The following is a 12,660-nucleotide window of genomic DNA, read 5'->3' as shown; positions in this document are numbered from 1 at the left end:
TTGTAACTAAAATCTTCAGGTTTCATGCTAAACATTAGGCAAGAGCTTCTGCGCTTGCTGCTACTAACAGAACAGAGACCCCATGGGTGGTGCAGCCGCAGCAGGGCCCAAAGTTGGTCCCCGCTGGTGGCGGGCGTGAGGCGGCTGCAGTGTTGTGTCGGCGCCTCCGGGTGCCGCTGTTGGCCGCCGGCGAGCGTTGCCGGAGCCGCGGCGGCGGCCGGCGGTGCGTCCTGTCCCCGGCGGCTGCTGGCTCGTCCGGGCAGTGCGGGCCAGAGCGGCAGCGGCCCGGGCAGCAGAGGCGAGAGGCGGCGCGGCGCGGGCAGCAGAGGCGTCCGAGTTGGAGGCGGCGGCGGGCTGGGTGCGCTTTGTCGGGCGCTGCGGCGGCCGCGCGGAGCGGCTGCGAGGGAGGCAGGGCAGCGGCAGGAGCCTGGCGAGCTTGGCGAGCGAGCGCCGTGGGCAATGTCGGGCGGGCGGAGGGCGAGCGGCGGGCCGGGCGGCGGGCGAGCGCTGGTGCTGGGCGCTGTGCTGCTGGGCCTGTGCTGGCGGGCGGCGGCGGAGCGGCTCCGCTACTCCATGGCCGAGGAGCTGCCCAGAGGCTCGCTGGTGGGGCCGCTGGCCCGGGACCTGGGGCTCAGCGCCCACGAGCTGCCGGCGCGCAAGCTGCAGGTGGCATCTGCCGGCAAAAAGCAGCTGAAATACTTCACGGTGAGCGAGGGGAACGGGAACCTGTACGTGAGCGAGAGGCTGGACCGGGAGGAGCTGTGCGGCGAGTCGTTGTCCTGCTCGGTCAGCTTCGAGGCGCTGGTGCACAACCCGCTCAACGTCTTCCGTGTCGAAGTGGCCATTGAGGACGTGAATGACAACTCCCCGGTCTTCAGCAAGGATGCCCTGGAACTCGAGATCGGTGAATTAATTTCTCCCAGTGCTCGTTTTCCTCTGGAGATGGCCCAAGATGCGGACGTGGGAAGTAATTCCCTGATTACTTATCAACTCAGCAGCAACCCGTCCTTCTCTCTGGCCGTGGAGGAAATTCCGGGTGGAAAAACGCAGCCTGAATTAGTGCTGGAGAGAGCATTGGACAGGGAGAAGCAGAGCTCCTTTGAACTTATACTGACGGCAGTGGATGGCGGAGACCCCGTGAGGTCCGGGACTGTCCAGATTCGTGTCAACGTGACGGACGCCAACGACAACCCGCCCGTGTTCAGCAAAAGAGTGTACGAGGCGCGAGTGGCGGAGAATCTGCCGGCGGGGTCGCTGGTGCTGCAGGTGAGGGCCACGGATGCGGACGCGGGGTCCAATGGGCGGGTGTCCTACTCCTTTGTCAACGTCCCGGCCGGGATCCGCGAGTTGTTCTCTGTCGACAGCGAGAGTGGCGAGATCAAGACTGCGGGTCCCCTCGACTTCGAGGAGAAGAATAAATACAGCTTCGGTCTGGAAGCGAGGGACGGGGGCGGACTCACCGGTCATTGTGAAGTTCAGATAGACGTCATAGACGAGAACGACAACGCGCCTGAGATCACCATTCTGTCACTGTCGAGCCCCGTGCCCGAGGACGCGCCGGTCGGCACCGTGGTGGCCCTGCTGAACGTGAACGACCCGGACTCCGGCGAGAACGGTGAGGTGTCGTGCGAGCTGTCGGGAGAGGCGCCGCTGTCGCTCGTGGCGTCGTCGGGCGGCTCGTCGAAGGTGGTGACGGCGAGCGCGCTGGACCGCGAGCAGGCGTGCGAGCACCGCGTGACGGTGGTGGCCCGGGACCGGGGCAGCCCGTCGCTGTGGAGCAGCAGGGAGCTGGTGCTGGAGGTGTCGGACGTGAACGACAACGCGCCGGTGTTCGAGGAGGCGTCGTACAGCGCGTACGTGCGGGAGAACAACTTGGTGGGCGCGCTGGTGTTGCGCGTTGTCGCTCGGGACTCGGACGCGGGCGCGAACGGGCGCGTGAGCTACTGGCTGTCGGGCGGCAGCGCGGGCGCGGCGGGCGCGGCGCCGCTGGTGTCGGTGGAGGCGCGGAGCGGCGCGGTGTACGCGCAGCGCTCGTTGGACTACGAGCAGTGCCGCGAGTTCGCGGTGGCCGTGCGGGCGCAGGACGGCGGGTCGCCGGCGCGCAGCTCGACGGCCACGGTGCGCGTCTTCGTGCTCGACCAGAACGACAACGCGCCGCGGGTGCTCTACCCGCCGCCGGCATCGGGAGCGGCGTCGCCGGGCTCGGCGGGTTCGGCCTTCGAGGTGGTGCCGCGTTCGGCGTCGGCCGGCTACCTGGTGGGCAAGGTGGTGGCGGTGGACGCGGACGCGGGGCGCAACGCGTGGCTGTCGTACGAGCTGGTGCAGGCGTCGGAGCCGGCGCTGTTCCGCGTGGGGCTGCAGAGCGGCGAGGTGCGCACGGCGCGGGCCGTGTCGGAGAGGGACGCGGCCAAGCAGCGCCTGGTGGCCGTGGTGAAGGACCACGGCGAGCCGGCGCTGTCGGCCACGGCCACGCTGCACGTGGTGCTGGCCGAGAGCTTGCAGGAGGCGCTGCCGGAGCTGAGCGAGCGGGCGGCGGGCGCCGAGGCGGCGGGCGAGCTGCAGTTCTGGCTGGTGCTGGCGCTGGCGCTGCTGTCGGCGCTGTTGGTGCTGAGCGTGGCGCTGTTGGTGCTGGCGCGGCTGCGGCGGGCCGGGCCGCCCGCCGTGCTGCGCTGCCTGGGCGCGCAGCGCTTGTCGCTGGCCGGCGCCGCCTTCCCGGCCGACTTCTGCGAGGGCACCTTGCCCTACTCCTACAACCTGTGCGTGGCGGCTCCGCCCCGCGCCGCCCTCGAGGCCGCTTGGCCGCCGCCGCCGCTGCCCATCGTGCCCGCGGAGGAGCTTGTGGCCGGGGAGCCCTGCGAGAAGCCGAGTCCGAGCAGCAGCGCCGTCCCGGGAGAGCTGCCCACTGACCCCGACGCACCACAGGTATGTAAGCCGCACGTCTTGCTGTTCTCCTTTAGAAAGGAAACACTGTCCTCTTTCCTTTGGCTTTTCGGGGATGGTCTGGGTGGGGAGTGCTGGTCCGTGTCTCCATCAGGTGATGAAAAAGCGCGATCACTCCTTTCTCCAAGAGTACACATTTAATGCGACAGTTCTTGTTTTTTCGCTGGTAATAGTTTCAGGTGCAACTGAAAGTTGTTGTATAGAACTCTTTTGTTGTGTTAAATTGTATTAGTAATAACGGTGAAGGCGAATCCTCGCTCTATAGAGGGAGATGTGCTGTATCTGTATGACAGGTTTGAAAGAATAGGAGTGGCACGCAGTGTTGCGGATTTTTCCTTCCTAAGTGATTTGTTCCGATATAATGTGCTTGGATCTAGTAGATGGCGGACTAAAAACTCTTTCGTTAATTCTTTTTTTTTCACGATTATAATCTCAAAGGCAACTTGCTCAGGGTGACATGCATGGAGAGTGACAGTTTCTTCATCACTTCTGAGAGAATTCCCACGTATTCTGGTGGAAATGCTGCTACAGAAATGGGAGGAATAGTATCAGTAGTGGGATGGATTAACTGTTGTTAACAACGTTTTTCTATCCTGGCTGGTAGTTTCATCTTTTTTAACATTCCTGATCTTCGTTTCATACACAAATGAAGGTGTAGAATGGGATCAAATATGGGAGAAAAATAGACATTTTTCTTCTTCTATCTCTCCTCTTTGCAGAAAGGATACCTTGCATCTTGTTTATATTGTTCTCATTTTTTTTCAGTGGTTGTTACATCTTTGTTTGCAAGGATACATCGGTAAGATCTGAAAAACATATCAAATACCAAGGACATTTGCTAAATGAGAGTTTAGGCATTTGAATCAAGTCCATTTGAACATTTATCCATGGTGCCACATTTTAGGGTGTAGAGCTCTACTTCTCCTAGTGTCCTACACTATTTCGTTGAAAATATGTCAAGGCAACTGGAGTAAGAAAGATTTAGAGTAGTCTACCAACAAGACTCAATCCCTTCCACCTTGATTTTTTGAGAAAATTGAAGCCTTTTATTGTGTCTAAAGAATGATTTCATTAAATGAACACGTGTATTAATTCAGATGATTCTGTCCAGGTTCGCTGCAGGTACATCCCGATTCTGGGGTAGCTGTAGTACAGTCAGAGAAGAGTGCTCCGGTGACCTCCACTGTGGAACCGGAGGGTGCGAGATAATGATCTTTGAGGGGATTTTCCTTCTGTGCTCTGTTCACATGAAGGGATTCACATGAATCGCAGAGCACCTGGCAGGTGGCTGAGCAGCCAAACTCCACGGGGTTATGTTAGATCCCTGCCTTCTTCCGCCTTTAAATGCCTGGTTTAGCCAGTCGTGGTGCAGTAGTTCATTTAGACCACCTTCCTTATAAAGTGAAAAATTTAAAGCAAAGTTCCGGCCACTTAGTTTAACGAGCTTGATATCTCCGATTTTACGGTAGACAGAGTTGTGTGTTTGATTATCACGTTTTGTATCTCCGAGTCTTTTCGTTCTGTCCTCATACAAGTCACTCAAGCCAAGCGGTTTCAACTCGTGTTGAAGATGGTGCTTTTGGATTAATAGGGTAGAACTAAGAGTATTCTACACATTAAAATAAGACAAAATATTTTACTTTAAATATATTGCCTGTAGCAAATTGGGCTTTTCCCGTGAGGTAGAAACACCACGCTCGCGAAACGCGACTGCTTTTCTGCCGGTCGTGATGAGGTCGAGAATAAAACAAGAATTCGGACAGATAAAAGCAGGAGGCCCAGGCTGGACGGGACAAGAGGTCTCTGCGGTGAATATCCCGTCCCCGCGATCAGCCCGTGGGCAAAGCAGAGCAGAGAGAGAGCTCGTTAGTGCTCGGTGCGTGCAGTGCCGGGAGGAGGCTGCGGGTGCCGCTGTTGACCGAGAGGAGCGAGAGGAAGGTGGGAGCGCTGCAGCCCCGCCCGCTGCGGCCCGGCTCGATCGCTGGATCGCTGGATTCCTGGATCGGGAAGCGGTCTGTTTCCGATCGTCCCGGCGGTGCGGATACGAGATACAGAGAGGCAGAGTGGTCGGCGACAGGAGCCGGGAGCGGCAGTTAGGAAGGCGAGCGCAAGCAGGATCGGCGATCGGCGGCGGGGATCTACCGGCGGTGTTGCGGTGCCGGCGGTGCGGCGGCGGAGATGTGCTCGGTTGGGAGGCGCTGGGGCCGGCGGCAGCGAGTGCTGCTCTGGGGCGTCCTGCTGGCGGCCTGGGAGGCGGCGTGGGGGCAGCTGCGCTACTCGGTGCCCGAGGAGATGCCCAAGGGCTCGTTCGTGGGCGACGTGGCCAAGGACCTGGGGCTGCAGATGCCGGAGCTCCGAGACAGCGGCGTCCGCGTTGTCACCGAAGGTAGGACGCAGTATTTCGTTCTGCACGGGAAGACGGGACATTTAGTGACGGCCGAGAGGATCGACAGAGAGCAGCTGTGTGAGAGTCTGGAGCAATGCGTGCTGCGGTGTGAGGTGATAGTGGAGGGGGAAATGAAGTTTTATGAAATCGAAGTTGAAATAAGGGATATTAACGACAACGCGCCAAACTTCAAGGAAATAGAGCAGGAGGAGACGATAAGCGAGAACACAGCCCCAGGTTCTCGGTTTCCACTTCCCAGGGCTCACGACCCCGACTCGGGACGGAATTCCCTGCAGAGCTACGAGCTGAGCGGCGACGAGCACTTCTCGCTGGCCGTGCAGACGGGCCCCGGCGGGGATCAGCGTCCCGAGCTGGTGCTGGCGAAGGCGCTGGACCGGGAGGAGGCGGCGTTCCACGAGCTGGTGCTGAGGGCGAGCGACGGCGGCGACCCGTTCCGGACGGGCACGGCGCGGATCCGCGTGACGGTGCTGGACGCGAACGACAACGCGCCCGTGTTCAGCCAGGCGGAGTACACGGTGCGTGTGCCGGAGGACGTGCCCGTGGGCTCCACCCTCGTCACCGTCACGGCCACAGACGCAGACGAGGGTCTGAACGGGCACGTGAAATATTCATTGAAAACAAATGCAAAAAAAACCTCGGAGATTTTCCAGCTGGACGCCGAGACTGGGGAGATCACGCTTTTGCGAAGCCTGGACTTTGAGCAGAGAGACTCGTACGAACTGGATGTGCAGGCACGGGACGGCGGCAGCCTGTCCGACATGACGAAAGTTGCGATCACCGTGACAGACGTTAATGACAACGTGCCCGAGATTTCGGTGCGGTCGGCGCTGACTGAGATTTCTGAGGACGCCCCATCGGGGACGGTGGTGGCCCTGCTACAGGTGCAAGACCGAGACTCAGGGGCCAACGGCGAGGTGCGCTGCTCCATCGACGGGAGCGTCCCGTTCCGGCTGGAGAGCTCACAGGGCAGCTACTACCGCGTGGTGACGGCAAGAGAGCTGGACCGGGAGCAGGAGTGGGAGTACAACGTGACGGTGCGGGCGGCCGACGGCGGTCGTCCGTCGCTGCAGAGCAGCAGGGTGCTGTGTCTGCGGGTGCTGGACGTGAACGACAACGCGCCGGTGTTCTTGCAGGAGCGCTACAGCGCTCGGCTGCGGGAGAACAACGTGGCGGGCGCGCTGGTGCTGCGGGTGCGGGCGACGGACTCGGACTGGGGGGAGAACGCGCGCGTGCGGTACCGTCTGGGGGAGGGCGGTGTGCGGGGCTCGGCGCTGTCGTCGTACGTGTCGGTGCAGGAGGAGACGGGCGCGCTGTACGCGCTGCGCTCGTTCGATTACGAGCAGGTGCGCGAGGTGGGGCTGTGGGTTTGGGCGGAGGACGGCGGCTCGCCGGCGCTGAGCAGCAACGTGTCGGTGCGGCTGGTGATCGTGGACGAGAACGACAACGCGCCGCAGGTGCTGTACCCGCCGGCGGCGGCGGCGGCGGCGGCGTCGGGCTCGGGCTGGGCGGGCGTGGAGCTGGCGGCGCGGTCGAGCGAGGCCGGCGCGCTGGTGGCCAAGGTGGTGGCGGTGGACGCGGACGCGGGTCAGAACGCGTGGCTGTCGTACGAGCTGGCCAAGGCGACGGAGCCGGGGCTGTTCCGCGTGGGGCTGCACAGCGGCGAGGTGCGCACGGCGCGCTCGCCACTGGCCCGCGACGCGGCGCGCCAGAGCCTGGTGGTGCTGGTCAAGGACCACGGGCGGCCGGCGCTGTCGGCCACGGCCACGCTGAGCGTGGTGCTGGCCGACAGCGTGGCCGAGCTGCTGGCCGAGCTGGGCAGCGCGGCGCGGGCCGAGGCGGAGGCGGGGGCGGCCGAGGCGGGCGGCAGCCTGACGCGCTGGCTGGTGCTGGCCGTGGCCGCCGTGTCGTGCCTCTTCGTCGCCTTCCTGCTGCTGCTGCTGGCGCTGCGCCTGCGGCGCTGGCGGCGCTCGCAGCAGCAGCTGCTGGCGGCGGCCAGCGGCGCCTTGCGCGGCGTGCCGGCCACGCACTTCGTGGGCATCGACGGCGTGCGCGCCTTCCTGCACTCCTACTCGCACGACGTGTCTCTCACGGACGACTCGCGCAAGAGCCACCTCCGCTTCTCGACCGACAGCTGCTGCCACACCCTGCCGGCCCGGCCGCCGCCCGACGAGCCCGCGCCGCTGCTCGGAGACCAGGAACCTGCTGGTGACCGCCCCGCGGACCCCGCCCCTCCCCCGGTGAGTTCCTCGTACTAGACCATGTCCGTGACGGTTTCTTCTGCCTCTTTTGCCTTTTATTTTCCGTGATCTGTAGCGAGGGTTTGCTGTCAAGGAAGGCAAAACTTCATTCAGCGATGTGCTTGCTGATTGGTTGTGCTTTTTGTGTTGCGGTGATGGACGTGGGATCCGGTCTTAGTCTTCCAGTTTATGGGGGAGGCAGAAGAAGGGAAACTGCTCTTGGCTAGAGGATTGTGTTTTGTGACGTTGTTACTGTGTCACAGGATCGTTACTGAGCCAGAATCTCCTGAAGGTCAGCTCCTCTTTTACATTTAGGGTCTTGATATTTCTTCAGTGAGATGTAGTTGCCAAACAAATATTTCTTCTCCCGTAGTACAGAGTTGTAAAGATACCTATGTGAAGCCCATGGGTTTTCCTGGTGCACGTTGACAGGAAATGGTCTGAATAACTCACTGTTTGATTCAAAGTGCCTGCAAAATATAATGGTCAAAAAACAACATGCAAGTTTAGAGTGGCAGGAGGATCCTGGTACCTGTGGGTGAGGCCTGTCAAAGGAAACAAGAGTTCGGTGCCTCTCTGTGCTATAATGTGATGTGGTTTTCTCCTTCCCAAGTAAATGAGGCCTAACAGACATTACTCCAGCTGTGTTGAGAGCTCTGGGATGTTCCTGCTCTATGTTTACAAGTTAATGCTTTGTATTTAACTAATTGCTTAATACGTACTAATGATAAATGCCAAATTGGGAGCTTTGAGAGAAGGAAACTGATTCCATCCCTGCTCAATACCTGGATTATGCATCTTCTCCAAGTGCCATAACTTAGAAGAGCATGATGTGGTCACTTCATTTCTGCAGATGTTATTTTCTTGTCTTCTTTGTACTGATGTCAAGCTGGGCCTTTGTATTTGCTAATATCTGATCACATTGTTACATTTCCTTGACTGTCCCATACATGCCTTTCATTGCTACATCTCTAAAGGAAAAGACTTTCATAGATAAGTTTCCTTAAAATGTTAATGGGAGCGTCTTCTCACATGCACATGATGAGAAGTCAAATATCAGCCATGGGCAGGAGAAGTTGTCTGTGCAACTTTTCTTTTAGAACAGTATATCTGCAAATAATGAAGATCAGTGACAACCATGCCAGCTGTAATGAGTTTGAGGAGATTCCTGCAGGTGCTGTGTGTGAGGAGATACTGGTGGATAGGAAGCTTGTGTTTTTTCAATTCCCAGGGTCCATTGCTGGACTAGATAAAATGAATAGGCTCAGATTCCAAACAGTGACAAGTTGTGAGTTCATCAGTTTCCTTTCCTACTGCCCGTGACACTCCCTGTAAAGAGTAATTAAACTGTGGCCTTCTTTGTCTTGATGAGGTAAAGGTGGGCCTGTGTGTCCAAAACTTTATCTGAAAATGTCACTAGAATCACTGATCTTGCTTTTCACCTACTCGTGGTGAGAAGTCAGTGCAAAATCAAGGAGAGAGAGACTGGCCCCCAAAGCACTCTGGGGATTCTTTCATGTCATGCCTGGTGCCAAGGCCTTGTGTCACTGACATGAAGTGCCCCTTTCCTGTGTCCAGAAAGGGGGTGACAATCCCCTGATGAATTTGGCTGCAAGCAATACCCATGGAAGGGCAACCATGCTTCAGGGGTTCTATGTGTTAAACTGCTGTGTGAAATGTGACTTTTTCCAGCTCTAGACCCTTGTAAGATTGTGGTGTAGAGTTTCATTGTGGTTGGACTAATCTTTCTGCAGTCTTGACCAACCCTTCAGATGTTATTAAGTGGCTCTTGCTCGTATGAAGTCACTAATGATGTTTTGTTGGTATTAAAATTGGTGGGAATCTATGGATGGGAGGTTTATTTGTCAGGAATTTCTGAGTCTGGGGCTTGTTATTTGAAGTATGTGCCAGGAAGTCACTTACTTTATCCTCTATCATGTCCAATGCGGCCGTTCCTGTGAGTGGTAGTTCTGGGATAAAGACATAAACTTTGCATTAAAGGTGGCAGATTCTTCCAAAATGTCCATGTGCTGGTGAAGAACGATGGTGTGTTTGAGTCGATTCTGGTGACTCAGTCTTTAACTGAGCTGCATCTTGGTTATGCCCCTTAGAACATTTCAGGTTTCTTGAAATGAGTGTGATGAGCAGAGAATGCCTCATGTGTTGGATCTGTGTTGTGATCCTTGTTCTCCATAAGGAGAAGTTATATAGGAAAATTTTCTTCCAATGGTTTCTGTCTACAAAGGGCAGCTTGCCTTGCTCCATCATGTTTGGACATGCTGAAACATTCTGTCTGCACAGACCCAGGGCAGGTGGAAGCGTTTGCTGTGGTGTACTTAGGAATGTCTAAAAGGTTGGTAGAGTGTTCCATTTCCCCTGGCTCTTATATGGATCCAATAATCGTGCTCCTGTGTGTTTTCCCTGCTTTCCAAAGAAATTACTCGGAGAGCTGTACCTCTTGATACTCAGTCCTCTTCCTGCTACAGTTATATGTGGAAATGTTAAGGTAAGAGTCCTACATTATTGCGAGTTTCCCATTTTTCCTTTTTTCCTTCGTGTTTCTTCTCATGTTCTAAAAGTGGGCCTCAGTTTGGCTGATAGTTCTTAAAACCAGAGAGATCTGTTCAAACTCTCAGGCTGCAGGAGGAGTTCTCTTCCATACCTTGAAGGTGTTCAGCTGCCAAGACAAAGATTTCTGTTTCCCTAAAATCTTGCTGAATGAACCATCTGCTTTGTCACTTGTGGTTGACATGTGGTCAGAAGTTGGATTTGTCCATGGTGTGAAAGAGGCTGTGAATGCAGAGCAAGGAGGGTGAGAGGCTGGCTTTGTACCAGGAAAACATGTGAGTCAATGTGTTTTTGGTTGATCAATGGTTTGATTTCTTGCCTGGTGTCAAGGTCAGTGTAATTTTTCTCTGTGATTTGAGTTTCCCTGTCCTGAAAGGCAGTTGCAGTCCTCTGATAATATTTGTCCAATAACTCTGCCTTTAGAGGCCTGATGCATGGCTAGATGTTGTGAATGAGTGATTTCTATTCCTTAATGCTTCCCTGTCAGAGGTATTAACAAAAGTGGCTTTAATATGTTGTAGAAATGCATCATAACAAAGTTTGATAGCAAGGTTCTCTCTGTTACTTTCAGTGTTGAAATATAAAAAGGATTGTTATCATGTGGATCCCCTTGTTTCCTCAACTCCTGATGGATCTTAGGTGTGGCTGGGTGCAATATCTATTATTTACCACCTGGATGAAACACACAAAGGAGAATTGACTCAGAATCAACCTGGAATTATTTACACCGAGACTGGAGATTGAAACGAGTGAGGGAGTCCCTCACACTGAGTCACAAATTTCAGAGTGGACAGTCTTGCTACCTCAGCTACTGATGGACATTAGGTGCAGTCAGGTCCAATCTTAGTTTTAGACTTGGACAATGGCTTTGTATTTAATGGAATTAGCTGCATGCATTGAATTTGTACTTAGTTTTCATCCACTTTGTAAAGATCTGTTGCAGGTGAGGATTGTCGGTGCCTTGGGTAAGGACTGTGAGTGCCTTGGGTAAGGACTGTGAGTGCCTTGGGTAAGGATTGTGAGTGCCTTGGGTAAGGATTGTGAGTGCCTTGGGTAAGGATTGTGAGTGCCTTGGGTAAGGATTGTGAGTGCCTTGGGTAAGGATTGTCAGTGCCTTGGGTAAGGATTGTCAGTGCCTTGGGTAAGGATTGTGAGTGCCTTGGGTAAGGATTCTCAGTGCCTTGGGTAAGGATTCTCAGTGCCTTGGGTAAGGATTCTCAGTGCCTTGGGTAAGGATTCTCAGTGCCTTGGGTAAGGATTCTCAGTGCCTTGGGTAAGGATTCTCAGTGCCTTGGGTAAGGATTCTCAGTGCCTTGGGTAAGGATAAGTGTCTTAGTCTCACCGGAGGAGTTTCAAACCCCAAGAGATGTGCCTGCTGAAGGAGAGAGTCACGTGGCAGGCAGTCCAGCTACACTTGAGGGAGAGGTGAAATTGGACTCAAAGAAAGCTCTGTCATTGGTAAAAGGGCTTTCAGCCTTGAGGAGCAGCCTTGTGAGCCATCCCACTTCAATGGGAGATCGTTTCCACACAGTCTTGATGCCTCGCATGAAGAGCTCAAGGACAGCTCAGTTTGGCTGTTGTGTTTATGGGATAAAGTGGTTGGCTCATAGTCAAATTGCATGTGGTGGGAAAGGCCTGAGTTGATGCTCACTGTGTCACTCTGCTGCTCCTTGAAACCTCTTTATTCAAAATTATATCTTCCTTATGACTTTGTGATGTAGAGTTTCTTCCCAGTTGTAACTACACTTTGGCTCAGACCTTTGTTTCCTGGAAGGTCATGGTTCCTTTCCCCCATTTCTGATCAGTACTTTTTCATTTGAAACTGTGGGTGTTGTTTAGCAGCAAATACTTATTTTGACTACCCAAGACAATTTTTTATATGTGAAGAAGAAGAAATAGAATCTTAAAGAGAATCTGTTATGCTTTTTCAGAAGACAGGCTGAGAAAGAGGCCCACAATAAGACCTGTAAATGTAGGACTTCCTGTTAGTGAGAGGTGAGCAGGCCACACAGTAGGAAAACTGATGAGAGCTGTTGACTATATTAAATAATTAACCTATTCATATAAAATAAAATCATACTTTTTGTCTGGAGTAAGACTTCAGGGTGACATTTACAGCTTGAGTCCTCAATGGGTTCCTGGTGCTCTCAGGGATGAATTTCCATGCCTGCCTAGTGAGTTTATGCTTCCTTTCATTGCTTGTCTGACTTTATTTCCTTGTCATGTTACAGCTAGTGAGGAAGTAGGAGATAGGAGAGGGGTACATCTGTGTTCTAATTTTGTCAGGGGTTAGCAGATGTAAAGATGACCTAAGAAGAAGTCACATCTTTGTGGATCAGGGCATGTGATCAAAGAGGTGCAGAGATTCCCCCAAAGTGCACAGTTTGATGATGCAGTCTCTGCCCAATGACCATTCCTCTTTTAGTTTGTCCATTTGTCACTTCTGTGCATTTGAAAACTTATGTTTCTTCTCCGAATGGTGGAGATCAAGTGAATTTCCCTTCTTTA

General features: G+C 54.8%; 2 protein-coding genes across 2 annotated transcripts in view; both read left to right on the top strand.

Annotated features, from left to right (window-relative positions):
- Window positions 1-284: 284 nt before the first annotated feature.
- Window positions 285-5,037, top strand: LOC116794584 (protocadherin gamma-B5-like). The gene is made up of 2 exons (XM_032703357.1): window positions 285-2,922; window positions 4,774-5,037. The coding sequence occupies exons 1-2, from the start codon at window positions 460-462 to the stop codon at window positions 5,035-5,037; spliced, it is 2,727 nt and encodes a 908-aa protein (XP_032559248.1). The 5' UTR covers window positions 285-459.
- An 81-nt stretch (window positions 5,038-5,118) lies between these two features.
- The window catches only part of LOC116794583, a 14,688-nt gene continuing 7,146 nt past the window's right edge, over window positions 5,119-12,660 (top strand). Inside the window, exon 1 of the mRNA XM_032703356.1 lies at window positions 5,119-7,595. Within this exon, the coding sequence (XP_032559247.1) occupies window positions 5,119-7,595 (2,477 nt within the window). The remainder of the gene's footprint in view (window positions 7,596-12,660) is intronic.

Source organism: Chiroxiphia lanceolata, chromosome 15, assembly GCF_009829145.1.
Source record: "Chiroxiphia lanceolata isolate bChiLan1 chromosome 15, bChiLan1.pri, whole genome shotgun sequence".
NCBI lineage: Eukaryota > Metazoa > Chordata > Aves > Passeriformes > Pipridae > Chiroxiphia > Chiroxiphia lanceolata.
Note: the sequence above shows the minus strand (reverse complement) of the source record. Positions and strands in the feature narration are given on the sequence as shown.